The 27817-nt window shown below is 37.9% G+C and overlaps 2 protein-coding genes across 5 annotated transcripts in view; both read right to left on the bottom strand.

Annotated features, from left to right (window-relative positions):
* Positions 1–3085: 3085 nt before the first annotated feature.
* LOC113444225 (interleukin-17F-like) lies at positions 3086–9261 on the bottom strand. Its single transcript, XM_087922250.1, has 3 exons — positions 9052–9261; positions 4784–5022; positions 3086–3860 (listed from the first exon to the last, which is right to left on the bottom strand). Exons 1-3 carry the CDS (start codon positions 9061–9063, stop codon positions 3620–3622), a joined length of 492 nt encoding a protein of 163 aa, XP_087778376.1. The 5' UTR covers positions 9064–9261; the 3' UTR covers positions 3086–3619.
* A 10129-nt stretch (positions 9262–19390) lies between these two features.
* Positions 19391–27817, bottom strand: part of MCM3 (minichromosome maintenance complex component 3) — a 59989-nt gene continuing 51562 nt past the window's right edge. For all 4 annotated transcript variants that reach the window (XM_087919347.1, XM_087919346.1, XM_087919348.1 and 1 more), the window contains exons 14-17: positions 26742–26845; positions 25886–25977; positions 22804–22876; positions 19391–20667 (exon numbers count right to left, since the gene is read on the bottom strand). In XM_087919347.1, coding sequence (XP_087775473.1) covers positions 20469–20667; positions 22804–22876; positions 25886–25977; positions 26742–26845 — 468 coding nt within the window. In that variant the 3' untranslated portion in view covers positions 19391–20468. The remainder of the gene's footprint in view (positions 20668–22803; positions 22877–25885; positions 25978–26741; positions 26846–27817) is intronic.

The following is a 27817-nucleotide window of genomic DNA, read 5'->3' on the forward strand; positions in this document are numbered from 1 at the left end:
TGGCCAAAAAACAGGCATGTGTGCACCGGTCAGCTGGTTTTCGGTTTTCTGGCACTCCGGCATGTGCACATGCACGCACATGCATGCGCGTTCTGGTTTGGGCACTAGTTGCCAAAAAGGTTCACCATCACTGAGATAGGCAGACTGAAAGCTCACTTGGTCTTCCTTGTCTCTCCTGCCTTACTTCTCAGCATAATTTCCCATTGGAATAAAACTTTATTTCTCACCTCCAGTCTTCCTTTGGCAACAAAGGGCACTTTGCTAGGATTAATTTCACACACAACACACACAAAACACATGGCTTTCTCTGTGGCAGGTCCCAATCAGTATTGATAGGGAGGGAGAGGTCCAGCCCTTGGCTGCTATTCTGTGGCATACCACAGGGCTCCATAATTTATCCACTTTTTTTCAACATCTATATGAAACCACTCAATTAAATCAACCATCACCACAGTTTGAGGTATTTATTGTATGCTGATGATACCCAAATCTATTAACTGAAGTGATGCTGTGACTGCCCTCTCATGATGCCTGGAGGCTGTAGGAACCTGGATGGGATACTTCAATTGAATCCTGGTAAGTCCAAATGGCTTTGGGTATGTGGGGCTCCGGGATCCAGGACTTTGTCATCCTTAACTCTGGATGGGGTGGCACTGCCCAGAAAGACCCGGTAATCCTGGACTCACAACTCCTGTTCGAGGAACAGGTGGCATTTGCAGCTAGGACAGTCTTTGCACAACTTCATGTTGTGTGCCAGTTGTGGCCTTTCTTGGATCAGAATTCCCTGAGCTCTGCCATTCAGTCCCTTGTCGTCTCATGGCTGGAGTATTGTAATGCACTCTACATTGGGCTACCCTTGAAGAGCATTTGGTAGCAATAGCTGGTGCAGAGTGCAGCAGAGTGTAGTTTTCAGAGTGCAGTAGAGTAGTTTTCAGAGCCCCAAGAATGTCCTCTCCATGAGGTGCATTGGTTACCAGTCTCCTTCTGGGTACAATTCAAGATATTGATGATCATCTTTAACATTCTTAAAATCCTTCATGGCCTGGATCCATGTTACTTGAGGGACCATCTCAGCCCACTGGGATTGGCCCATCCCACTTGCATGGCAGGGGAGGCATGCTGCAGGTCCCATCAGTCCAATTGTCCTAGCTGGTGGGGTCTAGGCAGAGGACTTTCTCTACTGTTACTCCTGCCATCTGGAATATCTTGCCCCCCGATGTAGGGTTGGCCCCAACCCTTCTATCTTTTCATAAGGGCCTAAAGCAGGGGTGGTATTCAGCAGGTTCTGACCAGTTCTGCAGAACCAGTAGTGGAAATTTTGAGTAGTTCGGAGAACCAGCAGTAACCTTCCCCCAGGAGTGGGGAGGGAATGGAGATTTTACAGTATCCTTCCCTTGCCATGCCCAACAAGCCACACCCACAGAACCAGTAGTAAAAAAAAAAAATTGAATCCCACCACTGGCCTAAAGACGTGGCTCTGCCAATCAGCTTGAAGCCCTAGTGGGGGAACAGCACAGTGGAGGTGTTGACTGAGTAATAACAGGTCCCACCTCTCCCCCCCGCCACTCCCTCCTCATGAGTCCCTGATTTTAATGTCTGATTTTAATTTTTTATGTTTTAATGGTATATATAACTAAAAGTTACCAGGAAGGAAGGAAGGAAGGGAGGGAGGGAGGGAGGGAGGGAGGGAGGAAAGAAAATAAATAAAAATGAAACAACACAAAAGACCTGTTTGTCTTTTTGTTGTACATAATTTGTAGTTGTGTTGTTTTTTAAAAGTAAAATTAATAAAGTTTTTTCTAAAAAAAAAAAAAGAATTAGGAAAACAAAATAAAGATGATGTGTGAAAAAGAGATAAGTTAATATGATTAACATGCTGAATATTGTTACGTTAATATTGTATAAATATATTAGTATAATGAATAGGTGGACATTACTATGTCAAATATCGTAGAATCGATATGTAATGAAGGATGTCGTAACTTTGATTATGGTTTAACAAAAGTGTTTGTACCCAGACAATACACTGTTCAAATGAAGATGGAATGATTGTTTTAAAAATAAAAAATATTAGTTAAAAAAAAGAAACAACACAAAACGAAAATAACTAAAATAAAATAAAATAAGGCAGAGAGTTTTGTATGACTCCCCACATATCAAGACCACTAGGCTTATTTTTCATTGCCCCACTGGACTGAAACAGCCCACTGAGAAGGCCAGAAACATTCCAAAATAATGCCTCCCTCCCAAACCATAGAAACAAGTACGAAGGAAGGAATATAAAGTGAGGTTATTCCAGAAGCCTCTTTTCAATAATCCATTGGATAGAGTCATGCAAAAAGCATTGCTAAAGTTTTCTCTATTTTTCTATTTTATTATAGCAGACCTAGAATTTCTGCACAGCATATGCAGATTGAGTGAAACAACAGTCTCACCAATTTGCCAGAAATGATAGAAAAGCAGACAGAGATGCACTGGATTGGGGACTGAATAGACCATGCAGATAGAATCAGACCCAAAGTGAGATCCTGACACTTAAGTGGATGCTTATTTATCCTGAAACAGGGTCAGATACTATTAACTATGTCCCTTAGGAAGACCTGAGTAAGATATAAGATCCTTAGGAAACTGAGCCAGCATGGCAATTGAACCCATTACTTTGTTTGAGCAGAAGGCTAACATGATCAAGGTCATCGACTGCACCCAGCCCAGCTGAGCTTTGGAAAGGAATGAACCTTTGCTTCCAGGACAGAGTTTACCGGCAACTCTAAAGCCATGTTTGAGCCTGAGCTCTGCTTTCCAACTACTCCAGGCTACTACCCTTCAGTAGCTCTTTTTTTTTTCCTTCAGAAAGATCGTAGCGGGTAGGCAAGTCACATTTTCATCCATATTAAGATATGTGTCTGCTCTGGTTTAGCATTCTATCCCATGGACATTCAGAGCACCTTTTCTAAATACCAAATAGTTTTGTCACAATGATGTTCATGTCAAAGGAAACAAAATGGATATTTGGGGAAAGTAATGACTATGTGGACAATTAAATATATCAACCTTTTTATTTGCTATATAAATTACTGAATAAATACTGATAAACTACAAAATTTTATCCAACAATTTTTCTGCAAGTGCATAAATATGGTATTATAAATACATCTTATAAATAGAGACAAAATCATATTTCTTCTTTGCTCCTTCTTGGGTTTTAAATATCGTATGCATTGCAATTTTCAGGACCTCCACATAGATCAACAAGACAGATAAAAACAGGCTATGAATCGTACAAAATTAGTACAGATCAAGAATTCATTTTTTTTGAAGCCGAACAAAAGAAGAGCTTCAATGGAGATTTTTTTTCTGTCTTAGTGGCTGGATGGTGGACATCTGGACCCCAACTCCCTCCCATAATTAAAGAAAATACATTTGATATATTCCCAGAACATTTAAACATATTTTGAAACACTATAAGAGCTTTAAATAAAATCATCCCTAATTCTAAAAAAGGCTAAATTCAGAGTTAACAATTTCTTTCCAATTAGCCAAGCAACCATTGTATCACCCTGATTACTTCAGCCGATAATGTGACACCTTTGGCTATTCTTAAACCCTATTTAAAAACCTTTTACTGATAAGCGTTGGAAGTGGGAAAGGCACAGGTGCATCCAACGGTAATCATTTGTTTCTCCAACCAATAGCTTTGCTTGCAGCCAATATGTTTGCGTTTCAGAACCAAGATCTCCTGCTGAATAGGAACAGAGTTCATAGCATAGTTTAGATTCTTCCCCGTGGAATCCAGGCAAACGGTATAACGGCAGCTGGCTTCAGAAATTGTGTGTGGGAATCTGTTAGGATCTTCCTTAACACTGTAAGTTAACACACAAAGACAGAAAAAGATATGGCTCACAGGACAGCAATGCCATTTCTTCATCAAAATTCACAAAGAACTTGGAACCCTGAATGTTAATCAGCACCCATTAGGGAAAAAAATAGACTAAAGAAGAATCTTATGTTTGAATCCTAGGAGACAGAACCCAGATTTCCTCAATCATATAATAAAATATAGACAAACATTCATGATGAATGTTTCTCAGAATTTCCTAGTGCTATTCCTCATAGAATTATATTTTGGTTATGGTCCTGAACAAAAAAAACCCACCAAAACCCACCAGAAAAGACTTTTTGGCCTCCTTAACAATTACTCCCACATTGCTTTTTACTCAGAAATCATATCTGATTTTTACTACATCCCTTTGTTGATAAGAGAGATTTCGCCTTATAAGAAACTGCTTGAATTCATAGCTTAGTGTTATTGTTACTGTCAGCTAGAATTTATCACTGAATTAATTCCCTATGTGGCTCTTCTTGAACAAATTTTCATTCTCATCTCATATAGAAGATTTAAGAAAGGAACCATAAAGAAAATTCTCCTAGATTGCTTTTATAGTAATAAATGTAAGTACAAAGACTGGAATTGGTCAACTAACTAAAAATCATATTCACAAAGCCATATTATATTTTTGCAGAATAATAAATGTGATCACTAAGGATCTAACAAATTGATGAACAATTCAAGTGACATTTGCCTGTCCAATTATGAATTGTCCGGTGTATTTTTTTTTCCAGAAAATGTGTATAGCTTTTGTGTTTGCCAACCTCATAAGATCTTGCAACCTTTAGAAGTTCTCATACCCCAGAATTTTTTAAGTACTCAAAAGGCATTGAGGGATTGTCACTGCCATAATGTATTGTAGCTAATATAGCTTAACAATAAAAAGGTGAATAGTACCTGTAATCCCATGGAGACAGAGATCTGTTTTTAACATCATGAGGCATTCTGTTCATTGATTCTGCCTGAGCAAGAGGTATGTGCACCTTCATTGTCTCTGGGAATTTCGTATTTTCTTGAATTCCTGGCTGAGTTGGGCAATTGTTAGTCGTTCTTCCTCTCTGTTTCTTATTGATTTTATTAATGTTTTCTTCATGGGCTAAATTCCCCACTGCAAGTACCAGTATCAGCAGAACAACCTGTAAAAGAATCCATGGATGTATCAGGCATAGGTAAGGGTAAAGTGTCATTTCTTGTGTAAAAGATGTCCACCCTTAGTAGCTTGTGCTCCTTTAATATTGGAGTTTAGAACTCAAGCATTAAAATAGTTGCTGGAAGCAGTAATTAATGTGCAAATTGAGGGGCATCACAGCTCAAGATTAACTGAAATGCTGAACCGTATTAAGAATTGTTTAAGACAGCCAGCGTGGTATTGTGGTTTAGGTGTACAATTAAGAGTGTGGAAACTCAGATTGCAACCCACCAATACTTATGGAACCTCATGGGGTAATTATTTTGGGAAAATTAGGAGTGGGACCACAACAGATACCAATCTGAACTCCTGAATGAAAAGTGGGATACAAATCAAATATTAAGTGGCAAAAAGAGAATCAAGTACAAATCATCTTTCAGTGTTATCGCTACTGTCAGAAATGTATAGTTATATGGGGGGGGGAAAACAGTCTTTTTTCAATAACCAATGGTTTTCATTTTTTGTATCAAATAGATTGGAGGATTTTCATTTATGAGAAAAGATTGTAATAGCTATAACGTGAGCATGAAAAAATGATTAAAGAAATTACAAAGACGGAACAAGTATGTATATCAAATGTTAGACCTCCGGAGATAAAAATACAAGGACAAAAGAATAGTTTTTAACATCAATAAACAGTGCACTCACCAATAAGGGCAATATTTTGGATGTCATAACTACCCTTCGTGTTGTTATTATCTCGACTTGCCTGATGCTCTACCAGTGAGATTAGTAGGTCAAACCCTGTCCATGAGTGCAATAGCATCTCCTTTTATATTGTCTCCAGAATCTCAGACATTTTTTTTCCACTGCAATGCGGAGATAGATTTCCACTTGTGGTTCTGGGCAATTGTGGTTTTTTCTTTTTTCTTTTAACTATTTCCTTGTAGTTATACACATTCATGTTCAAGGGGACATGAAGGGGAATCCACCAAATGATTTGTTTGAATAAAATATAGATGTTATGCAAGATAATAGCATGCTTTGTGAGTTCACCTGAACAGCTTTCAGGAATATGATGGGCAGTGTGCTATATATTCAGTGATTATAGTATATTGGTTTTTTTAACCATTTAGAAAGCTAGCACACATTAATGGTCCATACAATTAATCTGTGTAATTTAAAAACCATAGCCAATTTGGTCTAACAGTTAAGGCAGCTGTAGCGTTCGCAATGGACTAAGCCGAAGTCTTCACTCTGGTCTATGTTTCCAGTGGGAACACGGACCGTTCCTATTGGCTGATGCCGTTTGACAGCCGGCTATAAAAGGAGCTCTCAAATGGCATCAGCTGTTGTCCACCAGCTGACTGCCTTGTTAGCGCGACAGCCACGGCAACCCTTTATTGTCTCAATAAAGTAACAGCTGAAGTTCACTCGGAGTTTGCCTCAGGTTATTCCGCCGCTCTACAACACTGGCGACGAGGGCGGGATCCCTATAAGAGGCAACCGGGCAAAGAATCGCTGAGCGAAGTCACTACAAAAAGAGCCGAAGTCACTACCGAGCTGATTGTCATTTAAGAGCTACTGTCACTAGTCTCGAGCACGAATTTCAACTTTCTTCGAAAGATACAGCACCACTGAATTGAGATGACTTTGAACCCTGCATTCCCGCCTTTCAGACCGACAGGGGAAACATGGCAGTCCTACAGAAACCGATTTGACTGTTTTCTAGATGCCATAGATCTTGCTGACATTTCTGACCATAAGAAGAAGTCCTACTTTTTAAGTTTTTGCAGAGCCGCAATGTTTGACACTGCTACGGTATTATTGGCTCCACGTTCAGTTAAGACTGTTCTATGGGAAGAATTGCAGGAAATTCTTTCCAACCACTATTCCCCTAAGCCATCCCAAATTGTCAGGTGTCATGATTTTAGAAGACAGATTCAAGCTGAGGGAGAGACTATTGGTGGGTACATGGCTGCCCTACGAACAGCCGCTTTGCATTGTGGGTTTAGAGACTATCCAGAAGACATGTTATTAGACCAACTAGTTTGTGGAGTCAGGGATTTAAGGCTACAAAGACGTCTTTTGGCTAAAAGAGATTTAACCCTTGATAGCAATTGAAGAGTCTCAAGCTGCTGAACTATCTGCACTTTCAGCAGCAGAAATTCAGGGAAATCCAATTAGCCAGGGCAGCTCAGCCATCCATTACAATGAAGCCTCCTCAGAAGAAGGTTCTGAAGGGGCTAATGATGTAAATCACCTCAGGCAGCAAAAAACCAGTCAAGGGGAAAATAAGCCAAACCCCAATCTACCTCCCAGCACCAGCCCATTTGTATAAGCTGTGGGGGAAACCACCTCAGGGCATCCTGCAAGTTCAGGAATGCCATTTGTCTAAAATGCCAAAGGAAGGGTCATTTAGCCAGGGTCTGTCAAGCAGGAAAGACTTTTGTCCAAAAGCCTCAGACAACCCAACATTTCTAAAAGCAAGTTGAAGACTGTTTTACCTGCTATCAAGTCAAGCTGACTAACAAAGGCTCTAACAAAATTAGTGTTTTTGTTTCTATAGAAGGAAAACCTTGCAGGATGGAGGTTGACACAGGCTCAGCACTGTCCATCATCTCCTGGAGCACCTTGAAACAGCTACTTCCCAGAATGGCTAAGAAGAAGCTTCTCGGCTCCCAGTTAACCCTACGCGACTACCAAGGCAGAACCATCCCAGTCCTCGGAAAAGGCAAGTTTTTGTACAATTTCAAAATTTTAAAGGTCACTTGCCTTTAGTGGTAGTGGATGGTGCACTCCCTAGCCTGTTGGGGTTAGACTGGTCCCCTGCCCTTGGCCTCCATATAAGCGGAATCCACTCTATTACAAATGCTGAAGTGGATACCTTGTTTAATGACTATGCTGATGTGTTCAGCGAGGGGCTGGGCTGTTATTCAGGAACCCCAATATCTTTCAACTTGGACCCTCAGGCAGTACCAATCTGTTTAAAGCCTCGAAGGGTACCATTTGCAATCCGCCCCAAATTAGACATTGAGCTGGACAAATTAATTAAACAAGGTGTATTGGAGCCTGTGGACTTCGCAAAATGGGAAACCCCAATAGTGACACCCCTGAAGAAAGACGAGAGCGTGAGAATCTGCACTGATTACAAGACATCATTGAACAGATATTTACAAATCAGCGCCTATCCAGTCCCTGTTATCCAGCACCTTCTACATTCTTTTGAGCCAGGAACCATTTTTGCTAAATTAGACATGTCACAGGCCTATCAACAGTTCCCTGTTGATGACACAGTCGCTGAACTACAAACTATTCTAACGCACAGGGGTGCTTTCAAATGTAGGTCATCCAATGTTGATGACCACCACAACTTCAGAAGCTGTCACTAAGGCTCTATCAAGGATATTTGCTACCCATGGCCTCCCTGACACCATTGTGTCTGATAACAGCCCCCAGTTTACTTCCTGTGAGTTTGAGGTTTTCCTAGCCAACCTAGGAATAAGGCACGCACTTACAGCTCCTTTTCATCCTGCCAGTAATGGCCTGGCTGAAAGGGCAGTCAGATCAGTTAAGGAGGCCCCGGCAAGGTTTGGGCCTATAGATTGGCACTCTAGGCTCGCTAAGTACCTCCTGACCCAGCACACAACCCCCTGTGCCACCGCTAATAAGTCTCCAGCTGAACTTCTCATGGGTAGATGCTTGAGGACCACCCTAGACAGACTCCACCCGCATTATGCCCCAGTCACACCCCTAGGGTCAAAAAGCCAGGCAAGGGAGTTCACTGAGAATGACCAGGTCTATGCCCCAAACTATGAAGGACACCCCTTGTGGATGCCGGGGCAAATTGTGGCAGTAACTGGTCCTAAGTCTTACAGGGTCCTACTGCAAGATGGGTGCATCTGGCACCGCCATATCGACCAGCTTAGAAAGCGTTGGAGTGCATTTGCAGATGGCCCTCAAGATGTCCCTGCAACAAAGAAACTGCCGGTGCCCACAGAAACTTCCCTCAGATCCAACAAGAATGCAAGCCTACCTGAACTGCCATCGGTCCCTCGCCCAGAGATGCCTGAAGCTGAGACGCCAGCTTCGTCAGCACCAGAAGTTGCCCATCAAGCGGAGAAGTTCCTTCCAGCAGCAGCTTCACCAGAACTTAGATGATTCGGCCACCTTTGCAAGGGCCCAAGTTATCTCAAGGACTACGCATGCTCCGTTCTGGGGGAAAGGAGTGTAGCGTTCGCAATGGACTAAGCCGAAGTCTTCACTCCGGTCCGTGTTTCCAGCAGGAACATGGACCGTTCCTATTGGCTGATGCCATTTGACAGCCGGCTATAAAAGGAGCTGTCAAATGGCATCAGCTGTTGTCCGCCAGCTGGATGCCTTGTTAGCGTGGCAGCCACGGCAACCCTTTATTGTCTCAATAAAGTAACAGCTGAAGGATAGAAAGCAGAACATCATGAGTTCCAGTACTGCTTTAGCCAGTGACTTTGGGCTAGTTACTCTCTCTCAGTCTTTGTAAGCTTCCTTATTTGCTTTTCATATGAAGATGATATTAGCATGTTCAGCATGGCATCCATTTCTCCTTTAAAGTTCAAGAAACCATGGTGGGTTTTTTTTAAGCCAACACTATTTTGTTGCTAGCCAAAACCAGAATCTACAGAAACTGAACAATAGGTATAGAGTTAGATAAATGGCAGAAATTGTGGGATAGAAATTATAAATTAACAATGTCAACTGTTTATAAGGAAAATCTATATAAAATGTTTTATAGGTGGCACTTACCACCAGCAAGACTGGCAAAGATGTTTGAAAACATGTTCGCCAAATGTAATCAGATATACCAGGTTTGTACTATCATAAGTGGTGGACATGTCCAAAGACAAAAAAATATTGGACAAAAATACATACACAGTTAGAAAAAATGACAAAGTAACATTGATCTAAAACCAGAAATATTTTTGTTGGGCTGTACAACATACAGCCGGGGAAGATTCAGGGTTGCAGGTTACACTGTGAAATCAAAACAGAAAATCCTAGAAGAAGCCAATGGTAAACCACTATCACACTGTTGCCAAAAAAATTTCCAATAAGCCCCCAGGAATTGAACGAGATGTTATTTCGTTACAGCTTTGGGGTAACACATTTTCTCTAAATAGCTGTTGCAGAATGCTGTTGGAGGATAAATCATTTTTTCCTTCTACCTTTAAAGACTTTTTTATGTAGTAAACATTTGTCTGTAAGCTAAATAACTGTAATTTTCAGGAAGGGGACAGAGTGACAGAGTGACCTATTTTCATGGGGTTTTTTTCTAAGTGAATGACAGAGAATGAATGGTGAGTGTCATCAATTTGTTCTAATAGCAGGTAGTGTATCAAACGGAAAGTATTATGACAGGTAGGCCAGTTGGGTTGCCGGTGAAACTTTCCCCCACACTTTCCTGGGCTGTGACTGAGAGCAAGTTCAGCACAAGCCATTCCGCAGAACAAATCTTTCCCATCCTATTGCTGATGTCAGTTTGATTTATTGCAAATGTAGAGGAGAGGGAGGTCAGACCTAAAGTGGGTGTACAGTGGGGGGAAATGACATAGCCGCCCAGCAAGATGAGCTCTGTGCCCGTGTTGCAGTTACCGCCAAAGTGGTATTATTCATTAGTTCTCTTTTGCATGAATCCCAGTTGTGCTCTTTCTGGTTTTACTTATTTCCTTCAGAAATGAGGTGACCTGCTTGGCACCCTACTTACTGTACTTAAGTGAAATACCAAGCAGAATATAAGGTCAGCAGCTGATAAACATGATTTGTTTTAGCAATTTTAAGTTACACTAATTTTTACTTTTTGTTTGAGCTGCTGCTCTTTTAGTCTGGTACCTTTGTTTGTTTGTCTGGGTTATTACACAAATCATTTTTACTGATTTGTATTCTTAGCTACCCAAGAGCATAGCAGTAGTGATATTACTTTAGTCATTACTTTACAGTCACTGACCTGCTCAAACAACAAAAAGAAAACCTGTTGTAAGACAGCAAGTAAAAAAACACAGTAAAACCTAATAGTTAAATTATTAATTAAATCATTAAAACTGGTGTAGTTAAAGTACGTCTGTCTACTTTAATTAAGTTCTTCCCAAGGATCTGCAATATGCAGGTGTTGTTCTCGCTAGAAGGTATTAGAAGTATCATTGCATGATGTAAGGCATTTCCAAGTAAAGCTGCCTTTGACCAGTTGATATGGTGATATTGTCAAAGCCAATGGTGTTCAAGTAGTCTCCATGTGTTTTGGGATTGAACCCAAGGCACCTATTACTATTGGCACTGCCTTTGCTTTCTTTTGACACAGTCGTTTTACTTCCATTTGCAGGTCTTTGTATTTTGTGATTTTTCTCCAGGTCTTTTCTATTCTGCTGTCTCCAGACACTTCAATGTCCACTATCCAGACTTATTTGGCTTTCTTGTCAACAATTGTTAAGTTTGTTACAGGTTAGTTTTTAATTGTAATTACTATTAGTGTAAAATCTCTGATCAAATTGTTTGTAGTTGGTACAAATATTTAGAGATGAGATATTAATTTGAAAACCATTTTAGGCAATTGATGCAATGCTAACCAATGCTGTAATATTTAACAAAAATTGGATGTATGTTCCTTTGCAAAAATATCATTTTGTTTGATTTCCTTGTACCTTGCAAAAGTATTAAGTTACATTGTTTCAATGATGTTTTCAGTTTCAATGGATTTGTCAGAAAGTGAAAACATGCTAGACAAGCTCATAAAATATGATGCCTCAGTTAGTATCAGGGGTGGGGAACTATGACCCTTTTATGACTGGTAGACTTCAACTCCTGAGCTAGCATGGCTGGTTCAGGAATTCTGGGAGTTGAAGTCCACAAATCATAAAGGGGCCCCACCTCTGATGTACATAAATGATGGTCCCCACACAGACCACAACATTGCCATGTTAATCTTGCTCTATTCATACTTAGACTGCAGTAATATGGTCCTTGGTAACTCTGGAACCTTTCAAACCTTTTGGATTTTTCAAATGTCCCCCTCTGAGAATCAGAATGAAATAAATGGACAGTGTTCATGTTGGAGTTAGATGCAAAGTAGAATTTCCAAAAGATCCTTGTTGTAATAGGTGCCTTTTAGCTAGTTTATGGAGGAGTAAAGTAGAACAGAGGTGACCAAGTTAGTTGAAAGTATCTAAAGTATCTATGGTAAACAAAAGGATGCATCTAACCTTCTCTACTTTCCTACCATATTTTCTATTAAGTAAAGAAAAGTTAATGACAAAATGTGTTTAAGGCAAGTATATGCCAGGTTCAGTTAAAAATCTTATTCAGTTTAAGGGATGATTGATACCCCATGAGTCCATCAGAGAAGAGTGGCCTTCTATCAATGAAAGTTTTTTTTTATTTTTTTGCTTCTGTATCATCATATATGTGTAACCAAGAGAATCAAGGTGAGGCTCAACTGGTGTCTCATGGTAAGGCAAGCTTGGTGATCCATTTTGGCATCTGTGATTTTACCATTCTGATGCAGACATCTGAAGAGTAATAACCTACCTTCTGAACTAACTGAGTTTCTTAATCAAATTCAAGTTTATTGAATTTTCCCAGTTTGATTACAATTCTTAGAATTAAAAATGTATTTGGAAGGTATCATGCCAGAAAAGATTGCCCTAGGATTATGGTGTCTTACTAACTAACACCTATCATGTGAAATGTCCAAACTGCATTATTGATTAACTTATTAAGTGATTCCAGTTGCTCTCTATCTCCATCCTCAGAGTTGTTGCCAAATACCAAAGTAGAAAACAACACAAGAAGCTTGGGAAACTTTGAAAAATATGATCATAAAAGCCCAGTCTAGTACAATACCACTGAAAAAGAAAACAAGAAATCCAAGAAGAAACCAGCATGGCTGCACAAATATCTTTCTGATAAACTGAAAGACAAAAAGGACAAGTGTAAAAAATGGAAAGAGGGACACATAACTAAGGCAGAATATCAGCAGATAGCCAGAATCTGCAAAGACGAAGTCTTAATATCAACCTTCTTCTTGGTAGGCTAGAAAAAAGTAGGATAGATAGCATCACCATCAGATGGATTTGTAACTGGCTGACAAACCATACTTAATGTGTAGTTCTTAATGGTACTACATCTACATGGAGGGAAGTAAGCAGTGGAGTACCACAATGTTCTGTCTTAGGCCCAGTACTCTTCAATATCTTAATAAACGACTAAGATGATGGAGTAGAAGGGGAACTTACAAAATTTACGGATGATACTAAGCTGGCAGGAGTAGCAACACTCCAGATGGTAGGCTCAAGATCCAGATGGATCTTGACAGACTTGAACAATGGGCCCTATCTAACAAAATGAAATAAATGTAGAGAAAAGTAAACTCTTGCATTTGGGCAAGAAAAAGCAACAGTGCACATATAGACTGGGTGATACCAGGCTGAATAGCAGTAACTCTGAAAGGATCTTGGAGTCTTAGTGGTCAAACTATTAAATATGAGCCAACAGTGTGTGGCATCAGCCAAAAAAAGCCAATCCAATTGTAAATTGCATTAACAGAGGGATTCTATCAAGATCAAGTGAGGGACTAATACCACTCTATAAGGCCTTAGTAAGACCACACCTAGAGTGCTGCATCCAGTTTTGATCACCACACTATAAAAAGATGTTGAGACTCTAGAAAGAGTGCAGAGATGAGCAACCAAGATAATTAGGAAACTGGAGGCTAAAATATACGATGAACGATTGCAGGAATTGGGCATGCCTAGTCTAGTGAAGAGAAGGATCAGGGGAGACATGACAACAGCATTCCAATATTTGAGGGGCTGTCACAGAGAGGAGGGGGCCAACCTGTTTTCAAAGCACCTGAAGGCCAGACAAGGAATAATGGATGAAAACTGATCAAGGAGACCTGGAAATAAGGAGGAATTTTCTGACAATGAGAACAATCAACCAATGGAACAGCTTGTCTTCAGAAGTTTTGAGGGCTCCATTACTGGAAGCTTTTAAGAAGAGACTGGACTGCCATCTGTCAGAAATGGTGTAGGGTCTCCTGTTTAGGCAGGGGATGCACTAGATGACCTACAGGATCTCTTCCAACTCTATTAATCTGTTAATTATTCAAATGAGCACAAAGATAGTACTGGCTCTGGATGCTTAGTCTTCTGAGTGAATAGCTGCTGTGTCCAAATAGGCCAAATCACTTCGCATCAAAATGCCTGGAACAGCCTGCCATCTAATGCCGATATGCGTGTGCAGTTGGGAACTGTTGCAACTGAGAGTAGAGGTAACAGTGAGGATCTTTCAGAGACCCAGATCTGAAGCCTCCTAGCTAGAATAAAAATAAAGATATCTGAAAACAAAGCAGCAAAAGGGAAGGGAGCAAAACATCGTTTGAATATTTTAAATAAAACAATTAGCACCTGTCTGAGGCTCCTCTGTGGTTAAGGGAATGTCCCCTGCGGCCCGGGCAAAAGATTAATATTAAATACAATATTGCTATTTTTAAAAATATTTATTTAATGTTTATATCTCTTTCTATATATAGTTATATTTTTTCTTGTATATATTGCATAATTAATTACACAAATTAAATGTACAGTACTGCCTCTATCTATCTATCTATCTATCTATCTATCTATCTATCTATCTATCTATCTATCTATCTATCTATCTATCTATCTATCTATCTATCTATCTATCTATCTATCTATCTATCTATCTATCTATCTATCTATCTATCTATTTATCTATATTGTTTGTTTTAATATTTTTTAAAATTATCAGTTGTTTGTATCCCACCATCCTTATGCTCCTTATAAAGATTTTATTTCATCTGAGTCCAGTGGGCCTTGTAACCACATCCACCCACACACCCACACATCCAACCAGTTCTGGCAGCAGCAGCAGCAGCAGCAGCAGCAGCAGCAGCAGCAACTGAAATGTGCATGCCAGAAAACATGCAGCAGATACAGCCTCTAACCTGGCATTCAGGATGCAACAGCGTGGCTCTATTGGTGAAGAAGCGAGCTAGAAGATAAAATTGCCACCCACAGACCACAACAGACTTAGCTGACTGTACACAATAAGCGCAAATGCAGAGGGTTTTTTAGATTATTATTTTCATAAGCTGAATTTTTGCATATGATAATGTTTCAGTTATCTTTGAAGCTGATCGGTTTAAGACCAGACTGTTTAAAACTGAAAACAGGCAAGCAGAAAGAAAAGTGTGAGACATAGTTTATGCTAAGAAATTAGCAAGCTTTAGAAAAACAGCTGTATAATTCTAAGAATTTATTTCCCTATTAGTAACTCCTGCCTTTAGACTATTTTATTTATTTTTATATTTATCATCCTATAAGGTTTTATTTATAAATATGTTATATTTATTTAAAGTACATAAAACAAATTTATACTACGTAAAATAAAGCAAGTACTCCAAAAAAGTTATTGTAGAACTAGGAGTATCAGTATTTTAGAGATTTGCAGTTTGGAAATCTAAATGTATAGGGAATATGGAAATACTCCCTTCTTGCTGAGATTTACTATTGTCAGCCTGATGTGTTCAGCACAATTATTCTAAGCATTTTTATGTTGTTCTAGTTGGTTACTATGGCACCCACACATTATACTAAGTCATGACTTGTTCAAACTGTGTAAACTGAGTAAACAATGGCAGGATTCACACAGTAATCTAAGCCCAAATAAGAACATTTATGATTCAATGTGGTGTGACTCCAACCAGTAAATACAAGAGATGGGGTGGGGGGGACGGGACCAAGCACAGTATAAAGTGTGTTAGGGCAGAGGGTGATTCTCATAGCTGTTTTCAAACTGTGAATTCAAACTATGAATTCCTTATTGTCCCATGGGGCTTAGGTCTCTCAGTAACTTTCTCAGTCTGTGTATGCATGGTTAAGGTTAGCAGGTGCTGTTTGGAAGATGACAGTCTATTCCCAAAGGTGAACACATCCCACAGAGAGTGACTTCTAATCCTTTTTTCCTTTCCTGCTCTTCTCTCGATTCTTGATATGTGCAGAGCTGGGCCAGAGCTTCAACATTTCTTCCTTTCCCTAAGAGAAGGCCAAATGTAACTATTCTCTTGCCATATAACACTCTGTGCGCTTCCTCTGGAAGCAGTTACTGTAATAGTATACGCGAAGAATTCCCTTATCCTGCATAGGACACTGTGTTTTGTGTTTTTGCTGTAAAGTTTATTTTTAAACATACATCAATATCGTTTCATAGACAGTGTGGCGTCTGAGTGTCATTCATTTTAGTAGAAAAGTAATATTAATACAAATAAAAAATACTAATCAAATTTACATGATCTAATGTTATTATCTATATCAGCACATAATCCTTCATTTTTAGGTTATTCAATATTTGCTACATTCTTCTTCTAATAATAATAGCAATATTAGGTATATTTTTGAATATACCTAATAACATCCTTTTTCAAAATCTAGTCTTAACCTCTAACATTCACTTTAAATGTATTATGTAAAAATAAGTATGACAACATTTCCCCTATTTCTAATTTTAATCTATTCTAATTTTTAATACAGCCAATCTTGGTTGTTTTTTTTAAAAGAGTCCTATCTATCCATCATCTCTCATTCTCTTGGATGTTTCTTCTATTTTTGACTTGCCTCCCATACTCCTCCCTTATCCCTTATGGGTCCTTATCTACATCTTTTATATTCAACCCAACCATCATTTCCATCCCCACTATTTTTTGACGCCAGTCCACCCATAAGTCTGTCAAATCCCATCTTTTCTTCCAAAAATATGTTTCAATTTATTCATTCCCATTTTTCTACCTCCTAATATATATTCTCCCAACTAAGACACTGTGTTTGTTGTATTGTTTAGGCTTTCTTTCTGGAATGAGTTCCTTTCTGTTCCAGTGGCTTTGCTTACAATAAAACTGGGATTAACCATAAACCATGTTTATTCTACCCAGTTTTCTAGTTTTGCTAAAATAGTGAATCATAAACTAATCAGTCAAGCTGGGTCCACATAGCATGCTTGGGTAAAACGTGATTAGTTTTCTTAATGGCCCTTCTAAATCTCCCCAATGTTATGTCTCATTTACAGTAACCATCCCAGGCAAGCAGCTTCTCTATTTGCACAAGGTTGCCAGGGATACACAATAATGGGTGTTTTTGGAGTTTCTCATCAAGCTTTTTGCTGCGCATAAATGCTCAACCAATCAGATAGGACCACTGCTGGCTCTATTGGGCCACCTTAACCCTAATGAAATCTTTTACATCTGATTACTCGGGTCAAAATATGAGACATTACCCTGTATTTGTTGACAGTGTTCCTAATTTAATTTTTTTTATGGTTTGAGAGTTCAACCTAGCATGATTTTGTATGGTCAGGTTTAGGGCTTCTTTGCATGCAGAGCTTCCAGTTCTGCCCAAGTGGCAATTGTCATCAGCCATTCAGTCACGTCCCCCTTTGGCCAAATTATGGGTCAGCATTCTCCATGCCTGTCTCACACCACTTCTTTCGGATCCTTCATGTTCATCCTGGTGTCATCCTTTATAGTGGCCAGCCAGTGGGTACTAAGGCGGACCCTTCTCCTTTTTCCACTGATCACTCCCAGCATGATTGGCTTTTTTAGTGAGTCAGTTCTCAGGACATGACCAAAGTATGACACCCTCTGGTTGGTGATCTCAGCTTTAAGTAATATTTTTGGTGAGGTTTGGTAAAATCTGTCCCCTTGGAGAAAAAAACTACTTGACCCATCTTAGCGATATGTATAACGGTCATATTATATATAGATACAAATATAACCTACCAAACCCTGGCTGGTCTTAGAAAGAGCGTCAGATCAGATTAATACTTGATAGGGGTTGATTAGGGTTGCAGTTAAATAGGAAAATGAATCAGAAAGACAGAATGTTCCATCAGGTTGAGAAGCACACTGCATGGACACGTCATGAAAGCTGGCGGAAACTTAAGTTTTTCTAGATGGTGAATTTATTCTGTTAGTTTATCGGGTTACTTTAGGTACTTATGAAAATCCAGAGAGAAGGTAAGGATGTAGTAGTTAGCAGATCAGAACTTTTGAAAAATCCGAGTTTAGTCTTACATACAGAAGTTAGATTCAGCTCATAACTGAAAGCAAGGTAACTTTATTTTTTCCCCTAATGAAATACATATGAAAGTCTTTTCAAAAAGAATGCAAAAATAAAAGTAATAAAGGAAAAAAAGTTGGAAAATGAAAATAGAAAGACAAGTACATATACGAGGGGATAAATAAATTTAGTTGTAACGAGCAGAAAAGTAGTAAGAAAAGAAAATGTACTAGCTCCTATTAAGGCTTCAGAAAGAAGTTATAAAAATATATCGGGACATGACAAAAATGAAATATAATTTAGCAAATGAATGCAAAAGAGGCTTCTGACTATATGAAGGAAAGTGGCAAAATGTGTAACAATCTGGTGTGTATCTATTCCTACTAAATTCAGTAAAACTCTTGCGTAAGATTATCTCAAAACACAATTTGCAAAGTAAGGTTATCTGAAGGTGAATCAGAGAAGATAGATATTGAAACTTTTGTGCAGCTAGTTTCCAGGATATACTGGAGAGCAAAGCCAAAAATCTTGTGCAAACAATATTTAAACGTATGCAATAAAGATCAAATGCATCACCTCTGAATTCTTACATGAATTTACATTTTACATACTAGCCTTCAGAGAACTAGATGATCTCAATATGAAAAAGTTTTGTTCTGTATTTTGCCTAGTCAAGTTCTCAGTAATAAATTGTCTAAAAATTTAAAGTAGGCTGCTGGAATATTTAATGGTTGAAAACATAAGAAAACTGCCATAAATAATGCAAGTTTCATGACATATTTATGTAAATCCATGTATTTAAATCATTATGTAAAATTATTTATATAATTTATATTGTTCAAATATTATGGTCTTTTATGACTTTGAAGATCTGAAAGGGATGGAAATATTTGGTGATAGCAGGTAACAAAACAGAACTCACTCAGAAATCTGTTCCCTTTTCTCTGTTGATCACCCATCACTTTTAGTTTTTTTAAACATCAAGCTCATCATGTTCTTTCAACCAGTGTCTCAACATGAACCACTTGGAAAGACCTAGATTTAAGGGTTTTTAATTGAGACTGGTAATTGTACTCTCAGGATGGGAAAAAAAATGGAAGAGATTTCAATCAATTTTCTTTTTGAAATGTGATTTATAAAAGGATAGTACCACACAACTTTTTATTTAATATTTTAAGCTCACTGAAATTAAATTTCAGATAATTAAGCATTGGAACTACTCCATATAGAAGTCATCTTTGGTATAAAAACGGAATTCATGGAAAATCTGATGTAAGATCAAGCCATTTGTTTAGAAATGGGCTGTTTTATTCTATATTGTAATGTCCAATGCAAACACTAAAATGCAAAGCTTTTTACAATCTTGATATCATTAAAAACACAGGGGCTTTTAATATTTGCAGAAATGTTCGCTAATCCTATACATTATACCTTTGAAGATGAAAAAAAGCTGAGGCAGAAGGACCCACCCTATTGCTTTCCTAATTGGCCCTTATCAGTGCTACTTTGCATTCCAGCCAGCTTCTCTAGGTTGCATTTGGAGGAAGATATTCAGCAGTAAACTAAATGCTCATTAACAGCAGGCCCGCTTTCAGAATGCTGGTGCTATTTTCCTCAACAAATAAAAGCTCTTTCTGATAGAAAAAAAGTTATTTTCATATTATACAATCCATCAAAAACATTTACCTATTTTTTTAAAAAAAATAGTTCAAGGTAGTAGGGCTTGTTATATGTAAGATATGGTACATAGGAGCACTTCACTTATTCTAATTTTAACTTTGCAAATACATTTTATTACCACACTGGGATTTACAAAACTCTGTATCAGAAAATGAAAGGAGCATTAATAATAAGATTGGTAAAATGATGTGACAGGGCTGAATATTTAGAATGGCATTACTATACAGCTGGTAGCTAACTCGCTGACCTAGGTACTTTTCAAATGCAGAGAAAGGAATTCCCAAATTTCTCAGCTGTCTGGAGAATTTGGGAACCACACATCAGAATATGTGCTTAAACACTAAAGAAAGCTGCCCTATATAATGCAGATATTTTTTACTAGGGGAGCTTGCATGTATCTGACAAGCAGGTGGAGCCAAAGCACTTTGAATTATGTGTGTGTGTGCGTGCGTGTGTGTGTGTATAAAAATTGAAGTAGGAAAATAACAAAACTGTCAAGACTTTATTCCCCCGGCCCCATAGTTTAGTTCAGAGAAATTTGAATTTGGTATGGAGCAATCAGCTAAGCTGAGATTTCTGGATAAACTCTACTGATGCTGCTGGAAACAGGTCCCATCCCTACCAAGCACCTAAGGGAAACATAGTAAGTCCTTCTCCTCTCATAAGAGTTGCTCTAGATGAGAAAAATTATATCATCAGACATCATGATCTGGTTATCTTCTTGCATCTGTTCCAACGCTGCTTTGACTTCAGCTGATGAAAAAGGAGTTGGATTGTCCCGGTTGACAGATTCCAGCAGGCTCTTCAGATTCACAGACTGTGCATGGGCAACTCTGAATACTTCCAGGAGGGCTGCCTTGAAGGTTTTAAGCCTATGCGAGAATCAGAACAAAGTAAGAATGCTTTGAAGGAAAACCTTGCTACTACAGTGAGTGAATAAGAGCAAAAAAACAATAAAAGGGAATGAATAGGACAGGGAGAAAAGGACTAGGGGATTAATCGGTACACTCCTTTCAATTTCAAATAAGGTTTGGAGTGCACGGAAATATAATTTTACCACCTGCCTGCAACTCCTTAAAGCATCTGCATCTTTTCCTGGGATCAACACTTCAATGTGAAAAATAGCTGCACAGTCATACAAGACATATTTTGGAGCAGGGGTGTTAAACTGGCGGCCTGCAGGCCGGATGTGTCATGCACAGCCCATACCCAACCCAGCTCTGCAAATGGAAAAATGTAAATGAAATGTCACATGACGGCAATGTGACTTGGCGAATTTGACACCTGTGCTTTAGAATGTTGCAAATAAGATTCTATATACCATATATTCCAAATTCCTCCCTCCCAAAGTTATGCACCGTCTTTAATAGTGCCTCCTTGCTGCCTTCTGTAGTCACATGAATACCAAAAACATTATATTTTAAGTACACTATTTTCATCTATAAAGACAAAATAGGAAGCTGCAGCCTTCCTTTCTACAGTCTAGAATGTTCTATTTTGATTGAAAGTTTCTCTTGAAGATTTCACATAACATCTCATGATTTGTAGATCCCATAAATTGAGTTTGCTGGAATCAAACAAGTATAGAAGTTGAAAGGTTCTATTAAGAAAATAAATTTCTTGTTCCATTTAGGAATATAAACTAAGCCATCCAGTTAATGAAGAAACAACCTTTTTGATAAGTTTTTCTTCCTAGCATTTATTTGGAATCTGCCTTCTTCTAACTTAAATGCATAATTATAGATCTTGTACACTGGAATAAAGTTTTGACTTTCTCTTTCACATCCTTTGTATATGTGAAGATTGTGATCAAACTATCCACTATTGACCTCACCCCATTCCTAAGAGGTCTGTAAGGGGTGTACATAAGTGCACCATCGTGCCTCTGTCCCTGTCCTATTGTCCCCATTTATTCCTGCATTCTTACTCAGGTATATACTTATATCTATTATCTTGTAAGCGATTGACAAATAAATAAAATAAAATAAAAATAAAATATGTGAAGAGTGTGATCATATCCTCCACTAATCAAAGCTAAACATTCCCCAATCCTTTCATTTTTCCTCAAAATTTAGTTTTTAGGATTTGTAGGACAATCAACTGTTTAGGGTAGCCAATCCATGGTGGCATCTAATGAAGTGAGCTGAAGTTCAGAAAAGCTTGTCTTTTAATAAAATGTCCAAGCATGAAAAGGTGTTTCCCCAGATTTGGTAACCGCATTTCTGTCAGTGCAGTCTAAAATTGCATCTGCCTTTTCCTTGGCCATATTGTACTGCTGATCTTGAGATCTGCTGTGCACTATGTATCGTTAATGCTCTAGCTGGAGCATGTGGGCAGTATCATTGCACATCACTGGATTCCCAAAGATCAGCCCATCCCACAATTGAGCCAAACACGTTATTTCATTCAGTAGCTGTCTTGTTTAAAGCTAAGTGGCATAAATAGCTTTAGGGAGATTATACAGCATTGATTTAAGGTAATCAGTGGATCCAACAGACTCTCAACATAGGACTTCTCACTTACTCTTCTTTCTAATTGATCATCAGTGGGTAGATGAGTGAGAAGTGGGGGAGGAAGGCTTGGCTCAGAAGCACTAAATCTCCTCAATGGTCTGTGGAGTGCAAGTTAGGGTACATTCTTTGGGGAGGGAGATGGGAAATCATAACTGAAGTAGGGACATCTAGCATTCAGTGCTGCCATTTTCCATCCCTTCGGGTGCCTAGGCCGACTGATTCCCTGGCAAATAACAAGCATAGGAAGGAGTAAGCCTCATGTGGATGTCCAGATTGTCATGTACAGAGACAGGATTGTCCGATGTTGAATACTTTTGGAATGGTCAGAACATCTCTTCTGAACTTGATCAGAATGATTACTTTGAAATTCAATTAGTGTTTTCCAAGGTCAAAAATAATCTGTTTTGATTAAATATGTTTTGCATATCACTATTTCAGATCCCCAAATCTCATTTCATTTTACTCTATCATGTAAGAGTCTTTGCCGCTTCCTACCTGGACTCAGACAACTTTAATGTAATCTCATCAGTACTTGATGCTTCAGGAATCTTGGAGGGGTGTGCCTGAACTAAAAAAAAGTAAAAAGAGGAAAATGAAATTAATAACCAATTGGCATGAACTGATTTGTACCTTTTGTAAAAGAAGCAGACACTGGTGTCTACTGGGGAAGATATTAAAACAAGATTATTAATTTATTGCTAAAGTGAAATTTGAGCTAAGCATATTTAGGTTCCACTTACTGAACAGCAAGATGTAGTTTGCAGCTTACATGAAACATGAGCCTATCCACTGTTATTTGTAAACTATAGAGTATATCTTAGGGAACAAATTCTATATTATTCCATTTAATTGTTAAACAAATCAATTTAATGTCATGTTCAATTTAATGTCATGTTCACACAAAAATAGCACCAAGATACATCTAGTAAAATTGCTCAAGAGATAAAATAACAAGCATTTATTAGGCTTGGCATTCTTAAGGTTACCAGGTCCATTTCCTTATAGCTAATTAACCTTTTTAATATGCTCATAAGTTTCATGCCCTTGAGAGCAGTCTCATACCAATTTGCCTTAAAATAAGATCCACTGATCACAGATTAATGTATTTCTTCAGAAATACAGGGGATTATTTCTTCTTGTCTTGATAAGCAGCACTTTTTCCTCCTCTGCTTCAGAAAAACAATCTTTATAATCAAACTTTTATCAAATTTTACAAATACAAAGTTAAAAAAAATATCAACTAAAAAAATATAAAAAGTACAGAATAGAATAGAACTCTTTATTGGCCAAGTGTGATTGGACACACAAGGAATTTGTTTACAGAGGAAAAGAAAGAGAAAAAAAGGAAAAAAATGTTATAAAGAGGAAAAAAGATATATAAAGAAATGACTCCTGCCCCAAGGCAAGTACGATTTCAGTAACTAATCACCTTCTCTAATATTTCAGTCAAAGATCTTTTCTTCCTATATCTCACGTCTCATAAAACGTCATAATTCAATCTTAATCAGCAAAAATCTATTAAGATTTACAGAAGTAACACATATATTTTAAGCTTAGATAAAATCAGTTTCATTTCCATTTCCTTTTCCTTTTAATACAGTAATTTACCACTTTCTCAAAAACTGTAACAAAAATTCTATATTTTATCTCTTATCTATAAAAAAATCTTTAAAACCTCATCATTCAAGCTTAAATCAAAAATACATTAACCACCAGAAAGTGCAACATACTAAAAACCTTAATAGTTAATCCCTTCAAATAATGTCCCACATATCAATTTCTTATTTTCTCTCTCCTCAGAACTGCCTTTACAAGTTTAATAATATATCTTTACTTTCAAAACCATAGCTTATTATTGTCTTTAAAAATACAACTTTCACATTATCTTCAAAAAAAATCTCTAAAGCCTCATCATTCAATTCTAATCAAGAAAAAAATATTAAGAGCTACTAGAAAGAACATCATAAATATTTTAACCTTGCTCAAATAAACTGACTTCATATTTTCTCCTTTTAAGTCTTGGTTTTTATTAAATAAAGTCCTAGGAACTTATTTATTTTCATTTTCTCTTCTTTTCTTAGGAATTCCTTCATTAATTTAACAAGTCTCTCTTTTGGAAAGTCGTCCAAGTCACTCTTCTGATTTATTATGTGTGTCCCTTTTAGTTATTAAGCCATCAGTCAGTTTCATTTGTAACAACTTTTTCCATATCATTCTTGTATCTTGTCATTTTTAAATCCATATCCAAAACAATCTAATTCTGAGTTACACTCTCTTCTCAAACTCATTTTTATATTGACAGATAATCTTAAGGGAAATTTCTCTTCCTTGAATTCTTCCAAAGTTAAAATATTTTTCTTTATTCTGCATTAGTAGTTCTCTTCTCCTTTAATTGTAGTATTTAGTTCTTTCTGGTTGCCTCTGCTGTCCAGCCTTCAGTCTCCTCTTACCACGTTTTCCTCTATTCCACCACATTTAGATAACCCAGTATAATGAAACTTGTCATTCTGAAGGTTCTTAATATCCCAGAGCAGTTAACAAGCTATTTACAGAAGTAATTAAGAGAGGAAGTAGATAAACTCAATGTCCATTTGAAGGGCCTGAACTACAACTTGGACAAACCTGATTCTCTTGGTGCCCCAAGCATTAAATCTGCCAGATTTGCCATGGAGGACACCTATATGGAGTACTAATGGCCAGTACTAGGTCGTCCCCCCACATTTCTCCAGAGAGGAATTTCTAGGTGCCAATCCTGCAGTCAGTGGCTCTGTTAAAAGCGAAACTGTCTTTAGTCCACCATTGCTTCCATGAATATCCCAATCATTCAGAATCAATAAAACCTCTTGGGAAAGGCAGCAATAAAGGCTGACTCACTAGATATGAAGTTGGTATATTATATAGCTACCCTAACCTTATATGTGGCTACTGCACATATCCTGGACAACAATAATAAAGAATAACATTTATATAATTAGATTATGTGATTGCCATGCTATTGCCATGCTAAATATATTTCAGTTTGAGAATGTCATGCATTCAGATTCCTTATGAAGGAAAAATCAGTTATTGTAGGAAGGATTGGAGATATCAGAAAGTAAGGCTGGCAAAGGACAAGTTGGATAGATATCACGAAATAAGATACAAATAGTCCTTATTTAGTGATTGGCTCATTTAGCCACTATTCACAATTATAATATTGTTGAAAAAGTAACTTTGGGACCAATCCTCACATTAATGGTATTTCCAGGTCTGTAAAGCAAAGGATAGCTAAAGTAAGACTGTAAGCACAGGTGATTTCATTTAGCAATCCTTCACTTAATGACCAAGTTGCCAGTCAAAATTGTGACTGTTAAACAAGGACTACCTTTACTGGTTAAAAACTACAAACATTAAAAAATCCAAAAAAACAGAAACAGCACATCTGTCAAGCCTCTGAAAGATGTGGTCAAACTGATGAAGTCAGAAATAAACGAATCCTTTCCAAACTCCAGAAGGATGCACTGTACTTTAAAACTCAGCAGAACAGACTTAGTTTGCCTAAATCTATTCATTTATCTGTCTGAAGGAAATGACTTACTGGCTGGCATTTCTGCTTCTGTGTCACTGAAGTCATAAGGATCATATGTTTCTCCTTCTGTGGGTGACTGCTTGCTGGAATCTGTCTTCCTTCTGTAGAAGGACATCAAGTTAATAGTAAGCCTTTTAATTAATGATCTTCAAAATATATTCATTTAGATTATTTATATAGCCATTTAAATTGGATAATTGCAACTCAACACAACATACACCAAATTAAAACTCTCCCAAAATATGGTAGTTGAGAACTGGACAATATCAGCATAAGGCAAAATCCAGAAGCCGATATATCAACAATATGACATCAGGGCTCATTAATCATACATTCTTGTCTCCCAGATAGGTTTAGCTATTGTATTGCCCCAACATCTAGGAGAAAATCCAAACTTTTAAAGTTTTTCTGCTGGCTAAATATTATTCTGTGGGGCTGATGAAAACGCATTTCATCTCTTCTAAAGGGGCCATTCTGAACAACAATTATGGATAATACTATCCATTAATAAAGAGGAAATGAAGTTTTTACATCTGTTTTGGCAACAGGAAATAGCTACTAATCTTAGGATTCTCAAGTGTGACGTAGTTCAACAGCATTTGGTGTTAGTATGCAAACCCAAACAGGCCAGTATACAGTATGCAAGACACAATAGGTCTCAAATGCATAACCAGATTCCCAACATTAGAAATATACAGCTTCAGGGAAACAACTCCTCAAGTTAATCCCATCTGAGCAGGCTGATGAAAAAGGGCAATTATTCAATTCCATATTAACCCTAACAGCCTGTTTGCCATGTCTGCAGGATCAAGGAATTTTTAAATCTTTTTTTTTTAAGTTCCCCTATAACACTTTTCTTATCTACCTCTTTTTCTGTCTTTCTTCCCTTTCTTGGGACATTTCACCATCTGTTTCTTCTTCGGGGTCCTCTTCAGTCTGCTTTTTCCGCTTCTTTTCTTTTTCCAGAACCTTTGAAAGTAGAGAAATCAAAGAGTCCATATCTGGGCCAATTAATAGCTGCCCAGAAGCCTAGGGTCATCAGAGTTCCATAGAGGAAGACAGGAGCTGAATGTTTCTTCCTCCAAGATGGGAATCCCTAATAGTTTTAAGAATTAATTTCAGCCTCAAAAGAAATAAAACCATCCAGTATTTTAGTTTCAACAGACATTAACTGCCATAAAAATATGGTATCTCCCATGATAAGATTATAAAGCTACCAAGAAAAATCTCAAAACAATTACTAGAAAATTATCACAATCGCCTCCTCGGCACGTGTTACAATGTTGCTGATGAAAGTGAATTGTAACTTTGGATCAAAACCAGATGGTCATTCACACACTGTGTAATCCTGTCACAAGGCTGTCTACAGCACAACCTCAATCTCTTTCGTAAGCACTTTAGCCGCATCAAAGAAGTAATTAGTCATTCATGATGGGCATAGCTTCTACAGTCTCTACAAGTCTCGGCTGCTGGCAATGACTAAAAATGAAACCAATGACCTACATTGGCATCCAAATAAAGAGAAGCAGATTCCTGTACATGTTCGAATGGGGCAATTCATGCCACCTCTTATATCCTTTGGCTTTGGTTAATTTTATTATCTACTGACCACGATATAAATTGAGGTATTACACATGGCAAGTAACGATATCAGTAACATCGGTTGAATACAGGTAACCCTCCACTTACAGCAGTTCGTTTAGTTACAAGTTACAAGAAATGTGTGACTTATGGCCATTGTCCACAGTTAAGACTTTTGTAGCATCCCCATGATCACGTGATCGAAATTCAGATGTTTGACAATATTTATGACCGTTGCTGTGCCCCCTGGTCATGGGATCATCTTTTGCGACCTTCTGACAAGCAAATTCAATGGGGAAGCCAGGTCCACTTAACTTAGCAACTGCAGTAATTCATTTAACAACGGTGGCAAGGAAGTTA

The sequence above is a fragment of the Pseudonaja textilis genome, chromosome 1 (genome assembly GCF_049901715.1).
Source record: "Pseudonaja textilis isolate UNSWEBS1 chromosome 1, rPseTex1.2, whole genome shotgun sequence".
Classification (NCBI taxonomy): Eukaryota; Metazoa; Chordata; class Lepidosauria; order Squamata; family Elapidae; genus Pseudonaja; species Pseudonaja textilis.